The sequence below is a fragment of the Scyliorhinus torazame genome, chromosome 30, assembly GCF_047496885.1.
Source record: "Scyliorhinus torazame isolate Kashiwa2021f chromosome 30, sScyTor2.1, whole genome shotgun sequence".
NCBI classification, from domain to species: domain Eukaryota; kingdom Metazoa; phylum Chordata; class Chondrichthyes; order Carcharhiniformes; family Scyliorhinidae; genus Scyliorhinus; species Scyliorhinus torazame.
In genome coordinates this window covers 23,783,246-23,797,107 of record NC_092736.1, presented here as the reverse complement: position 1 = coordinate 23,797,107, position 13,862 = coordinate 23,783,246, and the positions used below count along the sequence as shown (strand labels likewise).

Sequence of the window (13,862 nt, the reverse complement as noted above, 5' to 3'; positions counted from 1 at the left end):
CGCCCTCCCACCGGCGCACCCCACAGCCGCCCACTCCGGAGCTCCACACCCCCCCCCCCCCCAAACATCGATCACCCCCACCCTCCCACCGGCGCACCCCACAGCCGCCCACTCCGGAGCTGCACACCCCCCCCCCCAACATCGATCACCCCCACCCTCCCACCGGCGCACCCCACAGCCGTCCTCTTCCCGGGTGGATCGGTCTTCCCCCCAGTCGCGATTAGGGGTAGTGGAGCAGGAAGAGGTGTCGCTACGCTCCCAGAGACGATGGTCCCCGTGCCAGCGCCTGCATCACCACCGGGGCTGAGACGATCGGTAAGGACAACCAGGGCACCCATTCGACTCATCGAATCCGTATAACAAAGCAAGACATGCCTCTGTAAATAATTCAGTTGCCCAGTAAAAGTGGCATTGTAAATAGTACCGGTAGTTTGATATCAGAGCATAGCCGCTGTGTTAGCGGCATCCTAGGTACCGACTCTGTAAATCCCTACCACCATACGGCCCACTACCCCTGCCTGGTTCCCTTTTAACAAGGGGTGAATGTGGTGGTATGTATTAGGGGTATTACGGTACCCTGTGATGCCGAGAGGCTATTGGTGGATAGACGCTGGGTCCCAATTGGATCGGCTGCCTACTGGCTCCACCCAGTAAGGCGGAGTATAAGAGCCCGGGTTACCCCAGCAGCCACATTCTGTAACTGTGCTGCTGGGGAACAAGTCTGCGTAATAAAGCCATCGATTGACTCCATCTCTTCGCGTCTCGTGAGTGATTGATCGTGCTACAGCTGGAAACTATCAGCAGGTCTGACTGTCTATGGAGAGAAACAGTTAGCATGTCAGGTAAATTACCTTTCATAACAGATGCTGCTAGACCTGGGTATTTCTAGCATTTCCCATCTTCATTTCAGATTTCCAGCAACTGTTTCCCTCTTGGCCCTTTTTCTTCAATTTTTGGATTTGTTCAAATAACCTGCAATTCACCGTTTCTTTTGTAGAAAAAAATACATTCATTCCGGAGATCCTTGGAATTTTTCTAACAGCAAGGGATCCTCAGAAGAGGTTGAGAGCCTTTCTTGTAGATAATATGGAATCTGAAGCTCAACTCAATTAAATAGGACACTGAGGTTTGCAAACACTGAGGTAGTGGTCAGGGAAGAAGGCTGGGGCAGAGTTTGTGGCACAATTTTGAAGACCATGGGCCGAATTCTTCGTTTCTGAATCTAAGTGTTGACGCCAAAGGAGAATCCGTGGACTTTCATGTCCGAAAAATCAGCACCACACCTGTACCGATTCTGCTACTGATGAGGGGCTAGCACTGACACCGCGTGGAACACCATCGAATCCCATGAAAAACGGTGTGGGATTTGCCGAGTCCGTGACGGACACTCGCAGGGTTGACAAGCTGCAGCCGCGCTTAAACGATACCCCCCCACACACACACACTGATCGAGGTCGAAAAGATGGGACATGTTGTGCTGGAGCACCCATACAGCTGATGGGTTGGCCAGGACCAGTGAGCACCCAGGGGGGTGCCCCAGGTGGAGTCACCTATACGACCCAGGGCACCAGGATTAAAGCGGGCCGTCAGCGGCATGCACAGCTGCATGGCTGCCTTGCCAGCTGCGGTAATGGTGTTACCCGTTCAGCCCCCCGGCCCAATCTCCCCGGCCAGCGGAACGACTGTCGGCGAAGTATGGCGGTACTGGACACTGTGCCCTCCCTCTCTCTCAGCAGCCATCACGGCAGGTTTACGATGTTTGAGAGCATACGTAGACCATCGGGAACTCGGCCCATCGGAGGGGGAGAATCGTGGGTGAGCCCGCTAATGATATGTAAAAGGTGATTAAAGTACGCGCATCGTGCATTGCATTGACGCCGTTTTCGGTGTGATGGAGCATCGTGATTTGGCGTGAAACCGCCGCCTGCCGTGATTTGGGTGTCGGAAGCTAGTCTCTGCCCGATCGCACTCCCCGATTTCGGCATCGGCTAACGGAGAATCTAGCCCCAGGTTTTTTTAGCCTGTCATGGTCCAATGGACAGTTTGACAACACAGGGGCAATGGAAGGTCAACAGAGGGGTTGCAGGTTGATTATATTTGAAAACTGATCCCATGTCAGCAGACGATGTTGCCAAGGCACAGCACAAAGCGCAGATAGAGAAATGGGAACCCAGGATCATTCTCTAAATCTGCCATGGCAGATGTTGAAATTTGAATCCAATAAAAAAAGATCCGGAATCAGGGCCGGGATTCTGCAAAAACGCTGCTAAGTGTTGCTGCCGGAGTGTTTCACGCTGGCGTCAACGGGCCTCTTGGCACAGCGATTCTGAAGCCCACAGGGGGCCAGCACCACACCGGAGTGGCCACACAGCTCCGGCACCGATACACAGCCCTACACTGCCGGCCGGCCACGGTTCCACGCGGCGGCCGCTTCCACACCGGGCCCACACATGGCGGCGCCACACACGGGCCGACGCGGAAGAAAGTAGGCACCCCCCCGGATCGCGTGCACCCGGTGATCGGTAGCCCCCGATCACGGGCCTGGCCATCGTGAAGGCCCCCCCAGATTCTGATTCCCCCCCCCCCCCCAAAACCAGGACGGCCACCGCGGCCGCGTGTGCGTGCTCCTGCCAGGTGGAACCATACGTGAATCACGCTGGCTGGAACTAGGCCGGTCGACCGCGGAGAATCACCGCGGCGGCCTCTTTTAATGGCCCTTGACCGGCGCCGCGTCGACCGCGCATGCGCGGCTGGCGGCGATTCTCTGGTTGCCGGAGAATTATGTCCCGGTGTTTGACCTGATCGCGGATCTGAGGCCCCATTCTCCGCCCCTGCGCCGAGCGTGATTTCGGCACGGAGAATCTCAGCCCAAAACTCTAAAGATGACCATTGTCGTTTGTGGTAAAAACTCATCTGGTAAGAAAATCTGTCGTCCTTACCTAGTCTGGTCTTCATGTCACTCCAGATCCAAGCAACGTGGCTGACTTTTAAATGTCCTCAGGGATGGGCAATAAATGTTAGGCAGCACGTAGCACAGTGGTTAGCACAGATGCTTCACAGCTCCAGGTCCCAGGTTCGATTCGCGGCTTGGGTCACTGTCTGTGCGGAGACTGCACGTTCTCCCAGTGTCTGCGTGGGTTTCCTCCGGGTGCTCTGGTTTCCTCCCACAGTCCAAAGATGTGCAGGTTAGGTGGATCGGCTATGCTAAATTGCCCTTAGTGTCCAAAAAAAAAAAAAAAGGTTAGGTGGGGTTTTCCAAGGGGTGAACCTCTTGAGAAGTTTCTGCAAACTCACTTTGTGCAGAAAGGAACTGATCAACATGACATCGCCAAACTCTTTCAGCATCCGTCTGTACGTGTATGATATTGGTCCGTCTTTGCTAGGATCATAGCTGGTACATATTTCCCATCATAGCTAACACTCTCTCTCCCTGGTGTAAGGTCTTTCCTGTTATTTCCTTTGATCCCATTTCTTTTACTTTATTATTTTTGGTCTATGGATTCATAATTGAGCCGGGTTTTATGTTTGGAAAGGAGGGGCCAGATTCTCAGCACCGGGTGAGCCTTAGGAACCGTTTTGGAGAATGTCGGTTCCATTGATTAGCTGGCAACCCGTGGGTTGGCCACGGATGTGTTCTGCCCGACAATGATCAGTGATTGGTTCCTGTGAGATGCTTTTGAGAATTATAGGGCAGAAGTGTTTAGACCTTGGAAGTGAAAGGAACTCTCCCTCTTGCTTGATGAAGTGTGCTGTGAACTTGAAATGATGCAGGAGAGAGAGCGAGGGGGTGGAGGCAAATATGTTCTTGTCGTAACATATCAAGTTAACAAATCAAATGATGTCCCTAGTTTCCTCTTGAACAACAACATTGCTGGTGAACTTTATGTGGTAGCATGTACAGTGTTCCAGTAAGATATCAGAAATGTGTTTACTCTTCTTGATAACGTCCGCTGGTCTTTCGATGCTTTGATAGAATGCTTTAATGTTTCCTTTCAAGTAGTCCTCAAACTCCTTTGAAGTAAACTGCGAATCATTTTCACTGACAATCTCCTCCGGTGTTCCAAATCTTGCAAATATTTCATCTATTTCTCAATGGTCTGCTCAGTTGTCGTTGACATCATTATCGCGACTTCCGGACATTTCGAGGACGTGTCCAAATTGTTAAGAATATCTGTCCCTCCAGTGGACCAGCATAATCAATGTGTATTACCTGCCATGGTCATGTCAGCCATTCCCACAGATGTGATGGTGGTGTTCCTTAGTTTTGCACAAGATTGGCATTGCCACTTTCTTTTCAATTTGAGCAATTTAAGTTGATGAAGAGGAGCAAGTGGATGTGGTATACTTGGACTTTCAGAAGGCTTTTGACAAAGTCCTGCATAAGAAATTAAAGCGTAAAATTAAAGCGCATGGGATTAAGGGTAGTGTGTTGAGATTGGTAGAAAACTGGTTGGCAAACAGGGAACAGAGGGAATTAACGTGTCTTTTACAAATTGGCAGGTAGTGACCAGTGGGGAATCGGTGCTAGGACCCCAGCTATTCAGAATATATATTAATGATTTAGACGAGGGAACAAAATGCAATATCTCCAAATTTACAGATGACACCAAGTTGGGTGGGATGCGGAGTTGAGGATAGGATGCAGAGATCCTCAAGTGTGATTTGGACAAGTTGAGTGAGTGGACAAAAATGGCAGATGAAGTATAATTTTGAGAAATGAGAGGTTATCCAATTTGGTAGCAAAAACGAGAAGGGAGACAATTATCTGAATGGCCATAAGTTAGGAGTGTTGTGCACAGTTTTGGTCTCCTTATCTGAGGAAAGATGTTTTTACTCTAGAAGGAGTGCAGCAAAGGTTTACCAGACTGATTCCTGGGATGGCGGGACTGACATGTGAGGAGAGATTGAATCGGTTAGGATCGTATTCGCCAGAGTTCAGAAGAACTTTTTCTTTTTAACTCAGTTGGGGCTCTGCAACCACTTCACGAGAGCTTCCAAATTCTCCAAGGGTTCCCAATCATGCGAACCGGTGATGAGTGTGCCATCTAATTAACATTGCACTCCATTCAACCCACTTAGAATTTGATCCATGGATCTTAAAGAGTAGACGCAGGTGTTATTCCAAAATAAACTCTTCTGTAACAAAACAGACCTTTGTGCGTTATGATGGTGAGTAGTGGCTGCAGCTATGCCTGTAAGAGGTCAATTTTGCTGAATTTCTGCCCTCTTCAATCAGTGGCAGTGTATAATGATCTGTGCACAAAACTGGGTTAATAGTAGTTTTAAAATCTCCACAAATTTTCACTGAGCCGTCATGTTGTAATACAGGAACAATTGGTGTTGCCCAATCACTTGTAGCAACAGGTTCAATGACACTTGTTCATTCTAATCTTTCTCGTTCTTTTTCAACTTTAATGGCATATGGCATAGTTCTAGCTTCGAGACATTGGAGTGTGCTGGCTGGCTTGATTTTTAGATGTACCTCAACTCCTATCATAGAGCCTAGCGAATCTTTGAACACCTTCTCTTATTACTTCAGATGATGCTGCAAGTTGCTCCGGAGGAATGAAGTTTCTGCAAACTCACTTTGTGCAGAAAGGAACTGATCACCATGACATCGCCAAACTCTTTCAGCATCCGTCTGTATGTGTATGATATTGGTCCAGTCTTCGCCAGGATCATAGCTGGTACCTATTTCCCATCGGTGGTGTAACATTGAATAACAAAGTAAGTGAGATTGTGAGGACCAAGCAGGCGCATCTGTCACCTTAAAGTTAAGTGAAAATGGTGGGTGGCGCAGGCTGGCCAGTGCGGGGTGGCCTTTTGTGGATCTTTACTCCAGCCCCTTGTTACGAGCTCTAAAGGTGTGGCAACTTCCATAGCAACTTTTAGACAGTAAGCAGTAAGCACTACAGTAAGCAGCTTCCTCTGAATAGCTTCACTGCATAGTCCACAAACCAGCCTGTCAGGAAGAGCACCAAATTTGCAATAGTTAGCTAACCTTCTTAAAAATTCTATGAACTGTAAAATGCTTCAACCGTCTTCCTGACACCGACTAAAACTTTTCTGCAATCAGTAACGATTTAGGAGACAAATCTCCCTCTAAGATTTTCATTAATTCATTATAGGACTTTTGACTTGATTTTGCTGGATGAACTAAATTCTGAAGCAGCATAAATGTTTTATGCCAACTGAGCTGAGAAATGTTGACCTTTAGGTCCATCGATGTCTGATTTGCTATCAGAAACAATTGGAATCTTTCCACATAAGAATTCCATGTCTCATAATCCTCATCAAACACACCCATATAGTGTATTTCCCGCCATTTCTGGATCCCGGCTCCTAGGGTCTACACTGCCTCCCTTCCGATTTTTTCTGGAAAGTATGTCACAAATAATCCCTTTGACAAGCAACTAGGAATTCTTTCCTGTTTTGCCTGACTGTAGTTCAATTCCCCCCCCCCACCGCCGCTGGCAAGACCGAGTCATGCAGAGTTTGCAGATTCCAAATCTCCATTCCCTGCAGCCCGTTTAGCTTTGCCACATGCGTAGTCCCTGCAGCCCAGATCCCACGCACTTCAACGCAAGCAAGTCTTCCCGAATGCCGGTCTTGTTACTTACAGTTGCAGTCTAAACCTTCAGCATCGGCCGCAGTGTTTCACCTGATGTGTATGTGTGCCCAAGGCATGAGACCTGTCCCTAGAATATTCAGTTGCTCCCAATGCCATCCCACTGTTAGTGGCCAAAATATATTTAAAGTGATTTTTCCTGCCTCAATCCTCATCGCCAGTTTTCTCTCCTGTTATATTTTCTGTTGCTGCAAAGAGAAAAGTATGGAGGTGCCCAAACTCTGGATTCTTGTAAAACACAATGAGGTTTATTAGTGATGTTGCTCATTCAATCAAAGATGGTGATCTTCCCAAAACCCACGCAAACACTCTGACATCACATGGCACATAACCAGCAGGAACATATTCCCAGATACCCAACAGGTTGGCTACAGACAAGTCACATATCTGAAGCAATCGTAAGATAGTGTCCTTACTTCCATTTTTTGAAGCAATATTCTGTTGGGGACTGAGCTGGTGTAGAATTTTGGATACATGTTGCAATTCAAGATGAAGCCTGGAAGGAGAGTTGGAAAATCTGGAACTGGATTCCTTTTTAAAAGTGAAGCGGAAGCTTTGTTTAAAGGAATAGTTGGGAAACCTGATGAAGGTTCTTATGGCAAACAGCTGCCGAAAGCATTGTTTGAAAGAAGATTTTAAAGAGTGGCTTTTTGGGAGTGGAGATTGGAAACCCTCACGTGACAATCATCAGGGGGGGATTGAGAGAGGGATCCACGGAAGATTGATTGAGTGGCATCGGCCATTTGGTTCAGAGTGGGGTGTTATTTTTGAAAACTGTACACATTTGTGATGCTAAGAGGGAGTAAACAAGTATATCAATCAAGCTTTTCATGTTTAATAAATTATTTTGTTCTCGTTGAAACTAATTAGCAGTCCTGTGACTCTGTTATTTCATGTGGGGCAGCACGGTGGCACAGTGGATAACACTGCTGCCTCACAGCTCCAGGGACCCAGGTTCAATTCCGCCCTCGGGTGACTGTGTGGAGTTTGCATTTTCGCCCCACGTCTGCATGGGTTTCCTCTGGGTGCCCTGGTTTTCTCTTATAGTCCAAAGAAGGGCAGGTTAGGTGGATTGGCTATGCTAAATTGCCCCTTAGTATCCAAAACGTTAGGAGGCATTATGGGGATAGGATGGAGGTGTGGGCTTAAGTAGACTGCTCTTTCCAAGGGCAGACTCAATGGGCTGAATGGCCTGAATGCACTGTAAATTCTATGAAAAAGAAAAGGTTACGATCTTTTAAGCCAGGGTTCCATTCTGGAATCTACCCGTCCAGTAGTAACACTAACAAGGATCGTAACCATTCTAGCAGCTATATTACAGAGGCAGGAAGAGAAACCATTGCTGCAGATGCTCTAGTTATGACTGGAGAGCTAAGAGCTGAACCATGCAGAAGCAAATCTACTGAGCTGGGGGAAAGTACTAAAGGAGAATGGTGTGATAAAGTGTGTCAAAGTTGCAGAGGCACAGAAGCAATAAGTACACAACAATCACAGAAGATTTCATTCTTAACATTGGTGAGGACCATTTTGATGCTGTGGTAGGGATGGAAATCTAATTGGAGAGTTTTAAACAGGTCCTGGCCAAAAGATAAGGACACATTGAACCAATCACTGCCATCAGTCTACTCCCAATCAAAGTGACAGAAGGAGTCATCAACATCAAGCGCTATTAAGTAGCACTTCCTCGCCAATAAGCTACTCACCAATGCTTTATTTCAGTTTTGCTAGGATCACTCAACTGCAGTTTTCAAACGTCGACACAAAAGCTGGATATCACAAGTGAGGTGCCAGTGACTGCCCCAGACATTAAGATGTTATGGGAATGAATGTCGTACCAAGAAAAGCTGGCTGTGATAGTTGGATCTTATCATCTCTCCCTCAGAGGTCATTCCTACAGGACTTTCCCAGGGTAGCTACCAATTTTAGCTGTTACATCAAAGTTTGTAATGGTTGCAAGTGTTCCATTCCATTCACCATTCCTCACATAATAAAACAGTCCATGGAACAAGAGCAAGTAGCATTCACACCACACAAGCGCCAGACCAAACAAGCCATCCAGAAACACAATTGGACCAACAATCTCACACACCATAGCTACTTGAACAGTTCAGAATTCTGCTCCAATGACTCTCCATTAGTGCCCATCTATTGCCTGGTTGCATTCTGATCTACCCAGTTACAGCAAAAGAATAAAATACAATGGTTTCTCTTCCTGGTCCCGCACGGTGTCCCTCTTTGGTCCCCTCCTATTTCACATCTACATGCTGTCCTCAGTGACATCATCCAAAGCAGTTTCTGCAGTAAACACGATAAACATCCAGCTCTATACCGCAACCCCACTAAATTATCAGACTGCTTGTCCAATTGGATGAGCAGAAATTTCTCCCAATTCAATATTGAGAAAACTAAAACCATTGCCTCCAGTGCCGGTCACAATCTCTTATTTTCTAGACACTGACTCCACCCATCTCCCTGGCAAGTGTCCAAGGCTGAACCAGCCTGTTTGAAACCTTGGGGACACATTTGACCCCAAGAGAAAGCTTCCAATCTCATATTTGTCATAATATACACCAGTATATCATGGTGCAGACACACACACTGATGGACACGCAGCAAGACCAATCAACACACACAACACCGCAGCCAATCACCTAGGTCTTTAGTTTAATCTAACATCATGTTAACCCACAGTGAAAGTATGTTCAACAGTTTCTAATTTAATAAAATAGTGTTGTACTATTTTAAGTGTTGGTGGCCTGTATGTGTTCCACAGATCCAGAGCACCCAACGCATCAATATTTGGGCCATCACTAAGACCACTTATTTCCACCTCTGTAATATCACCCGACTTTATCCTAAGCTGCAACTCATCTGCTACTGAAACCCTCACATTCATGCCATTGTTACGTCTAGACTAGATTATTCCAATGACTCCTGGCTGGTCTCCCACATTGTATCCTTCATCAACTAAAGGTCATTCAAAATTCTGCTGTCCATCTGCCTAACTTGCGAAGTCCACAATCCTCCAAAATACCCATGCATATCTAATTCTGGCCACTTCAGCATTCGGGGTTTTAAACCGGTGCATTTCTAGCAGCTGTGCTCACAGCTGCTGAGAGAGACTCTGGAGCTCAGAATTCCCTCCCTAAATTTCTCCCTCTTCTTTTAAAAACATTGGGCTGGATTTTCCAAACCCCAACGCCGAAATCGCGATCGGCGATGGGGTGGAGAATCCGTTTTCCCGCTCAAAATCAGGACTGGTGCCAGTTCCGCTATTCTCCACCCCCCAAAAAGCAGCATACTCAGGGAGTGCGACGTGCCGAGTATCCACCGCCTCAGGCTCGCCCCGCTATTCTCTGTCCCCAACCAGCTGAATTCCCGACGGCATGGTTCTAATCTGGTCCTGCCGTTCGGGAACCTTGCGTGGCGACTGCAGACTCAGACCGGGGAGGGCCGATCGGAGGGTAGGGGAGGCTTCATTCGGGCCTGGGGGCTGTCCGTTCGGGCGAGCAGCCGATGCGGGGCACTATTTTGGCGGTCCAGGTCCATGGGCTGAGTCTGCCATGGGGCACGGGCACGGCTGCTGGAGGCCCAGGAAGTGCCGGGGGCCTGTATCAGCAGCTGGAGCTGCGAGCTCTAAGAGACAGCTGCCTGCTAGCCCCCAGCAAGATGGTGAATTTGTGGCCTTTTGACGCCAGTTTTCCTGGCATAGAAGACCACAGTTTGCACGATGGCATGGGGGACAGAGTACCAGAAACGCAGACTCCAGCCCATTAAATCTACCTCTCCGACGAAGCTTACCCTTAAATCGCTTTTTAAATGAAAATCGCTTATTGTCACAAGTAGGCTTCAAATGAAGTTACTGTGAAAAGCCCCTAGTCGCCACATTCTGGCACCTGTTAGGGGAGGCTGGTACGGGAATTGAACCATGCTGCTGGCCTGCCTTGGTCTGCATTCAAAGCCAGTGATTTAGCCCCGTGCTAAACCAGCCCCTATGTGGATCGGTCTCAAATTTTCTTCAACTATGCAGCTGTAAAACCAGCATCCTCTACAATACAGGCACTATATAAACACAAGTTAACGATTCAGTTCAGAGGGGCGGCAGGGTGGTACAGTGGTTAGCACTGCTGCCTCACAGCACCGAGGACCCAGAGTGGCCACGCTGAATTCCCCCTTAATTGGGGGGGGGGGGGGGGGGGAAATGGGCACTTAATAAATGTATAAAGAAAAACCATTTCCCCTTGCCAGGTGAAGATTCAGTGTGATAGTTTGGGTGATGGGACTGAGGTTTATGAGTGTTTGAAAGGGCTGGAGGTTTCCTGCCAATTCACTGCCCCTCAGGTCAAGCTGTGGAAGGAATGTTCTGGAAGCTTCTGTGCAACAAGTTTTCTCTCTCTCTCTCCCCCTCTCTTACCTTCTCCCCCTCGTCCGGGTTTTTGTCGGGGTGATATTTCAGGGCCAGTTTGCGATATGCCTTCTTGATTTCCTCAGAGGGGGCGTTGGGTTTAACACCCAGGATTTCATAATAGGCCGTTTCCTTCACCATTGCTGCCCTGCAAGTGAATCAGAACAATAAAAGTAAACTTTTTTTTCACAACATGCTGTTATTTCCCCCCCCCCCCAATGACATTAATAATCCTCCCTCCTCCTGGCTGACTATCAAACCTCTCCAGAGAGGTTAATGTTGTTGACAATCAGCGCGTCCTGTCGCCGCCATTATGATGACGGCCCCGGGGTTAAACACACACATATATATATATATATATATATATACCCACCGTTAATGTTGGATCAAAGCTGATGTTTTATTGATGTTATGATTTGAAGGGAGCTGCCGCCGAACACCCGATGAAGAGAAGTCGCCGACAGCCTCTAACCGCGCACGCGCGCGCAGGCTCCGGGCATTTAAACGCGAGCGGCAGAAGATTCTAGATCGGCCCCGCCTCCCTCCGGGGTTGCCCCTCCCATCGTCCGCCCCGCCCCTCTCCGGGTTCCGCCTTCCCATCGGCGGCCCCGCCCCCCTCTCCTTGCATGGGCAGTCCGGCCGCTCCAGCCCTCAGCCGCGCCCCCTCGAACGCCGCCCCGCCCCGTCAGTTTCGCCCCGCCCCCCCCCCCCCCTCTCCCTGGACCCGCCTGTGAGCAGAATGGGCCAACACCACTCTTCAGCGGCGCCCCTCCTCCGTGCTAACCCCGCCCACTCCCCATCACCGGCCCCGCCCCCCTCTCTCATGAACCTGGGCCAACATCACTCCAGCCCCGCCCCTCTCCGGACTAACCCCCCCTCTCCCCGCGAACCCCGCCCCATCCCCGGCCCCGCCCCCTTCACGCTCAGTCCCGCCTCCTCGCCACGCCCCGCCCCTACTCGGATGACGCCGACTCTGCTGGTTGCCCTGGAGATGAGGTACGCCGAGCGCCTGTTTTTTTTTCTCTTTCTTGAAAGTTCGCAGTCCGTTTGGCGCCTTTCTGGAACTTTCCCCCCTCCGCTTCCACCACCTTTTCAGGGAGCCCCAAAGGCTCACAACCTTCCCACTGAGAGAAACAATTTCGATTCATCGTCTCACAAGAGTTTTCCAGCACAGAAGGAGACCATTCTGCCCATCGAGCCCTTGGAATCATAGAATTTACAGTGCAGAAGGAGGCCATTCGGCCCTACACCACCCTACTGAAGCCCATGGCTCCACCCTATCCCTGTAACCCAGCAACGCCACCTAACCTTTTGTTCACTAAGGAGCAATTTAGCGTGGCCAATCCACCCGACATTCGCGGCGGGATGTCCCCTGGGTGTCCATGGGCACCATCAAGGCCACCCGTGCCTGGTGGGCACCGCAGGTGTTGGGGTGCTTTATTGACCCCTTTAATTGCACTCTTATTTGATGCTTTTAAATTCCGTTGATCTCTGTTATGTTCAGGCAGTGCCCCTTTTTTGCTTTGTCCCTCAGTTTGTTTCCTTTCTTCTGTTTTGTTGGTGGACCTCAAAAGAGTGGCCAATCCACCCGGCCATCCAGCGCCTATCAAGCCTAATCCCATTTTCCAGCACTTGGTTAGTCGCCTTGCATGCTACTGCATACTAAATGCTGATTAAATGTTGTGAGGGTTCCCGCCTCTACCAACCTTTGAGGCCGTGAGCTCCAGATTCCCATCACCCTCTGGGTGAGGTTTTCCCTCAAATCCCATGCAGATCTCCTGGCTCTTACCTCAAATCTATTATGGTTATTGACCCGTCTACTAAGGGGAAGCAATCTTTCCTATCCACCCTATCTATGTAACTCATATCTCCCATTTATCTCCCTTTTAAATGGGCAACCCCTTATTTTTAAAGTGATCTAGATTCTCCCACATCCTCTCCACATCCACCCTTTCAAGACCCTTCAGGATCTTATGTGTTTTGAAATATTTACCGCAGAAGGAGGCCATTTAAAAAAAAAAAAATCTTTATATTCACAAGTAGGTGGAATAAAAAACGAATTACATGCAGAACACAACCTGGGGCAGCACGGTAGCATTGTGGATAGCACAATTGCTTCACAGCTCCAGGATCCTAGGTTCGATTCCGGCTTGGGTCACTGTCTTTGCGGAGTCTGCACATCCTCCCCGTGTGTGCGTGGGTTTCCTCCGGGTGCTCCGGTTTCCTCCCACAGTCCAAAAATGTGCAGGTTAGGTGGATTGGCCATGCTAAATTGCCCTTAGTGTCAAAAATTGCCCTTAGTGTTGGGTGGGGTTACTGGGTTATGGGGATAGGGTGGAGGTGTTGACCTTGGGTAGGGTGCTCTTTCCAAGAGCCGGTGCAGACTCGATGGGCCGAATGGCCTCCTTCTGCACTGTAAATTCTATGATAAACCTGAATTTGAAAAAAGCCATTGAAATAGCTCTATCACTGAAAAATGCAGAAAAAGGGGCTCAGGAACTACAAGGGGCGTCAGACATCAGTCCCCCAGTTAAGACGGTTGGGGGGGAGGGAGCTTGTGTAACTGACCATTCCTCAACTGAGGGTGCTTGTGTAAAGAAGATGTCAGATCGTCTATTACAATATTGGTGCTGAACGAACATCACCCAGCAATCAAGAAAATGCAATGCCGACCCCATGGTAAGTAACAATGGCAAACATTGCCAAAGGGCACAGCCAAAACAAAGTTATAGGACTAGGCAAAACTGTTATGGGTCAGGGTTTAATCCCAAAGTATATCATGGAGTTCACCTGACCCACAACTTTTACTAGATTGTGGTATGGGGAGCA

At 48.8% G+C, this 13,862-nt stretch overlaps 1 protein-coding gene across 3 annotated transcripts in view; it reads right to left on the bottom strand.

Annotated features, from left to right (window-relative positions):
* LOC140404438 (dnaJ homolog subfamily A member 1-like) overlaps positions 1-11,566 on the bottom strand; it is a 35,844-nt gene extending 24,278 nt beyond the window's left edge. For 2 of the 3 annotated variants that reach the window (XM_072492975.1, XM_072492976.1), the window contains exons 1-2: positions 11,407-11,566; positions 11,043-11,181 (exon numbers count right to left, since the gene is read on the bottom strand). In XM_072492975.1, the coding sequence (XP_072349076.1) occupies positions 11,043-11,174 (132 nt within the window). In that variant the 5' untranslated portion in view covers positions 11,175-11,181; positions 11,407-11,566. Of the gene's footprint in view, positions 1-2,939; positions 3,189-11,042; positions 11,182-11,406 lie in introns of those variants that run through there. The other variant, XM_072492978.1, reaches the window with a different exon arrangement.
* Positions 11,567-13,862: the final 2,296 nt, after the last annotated feature.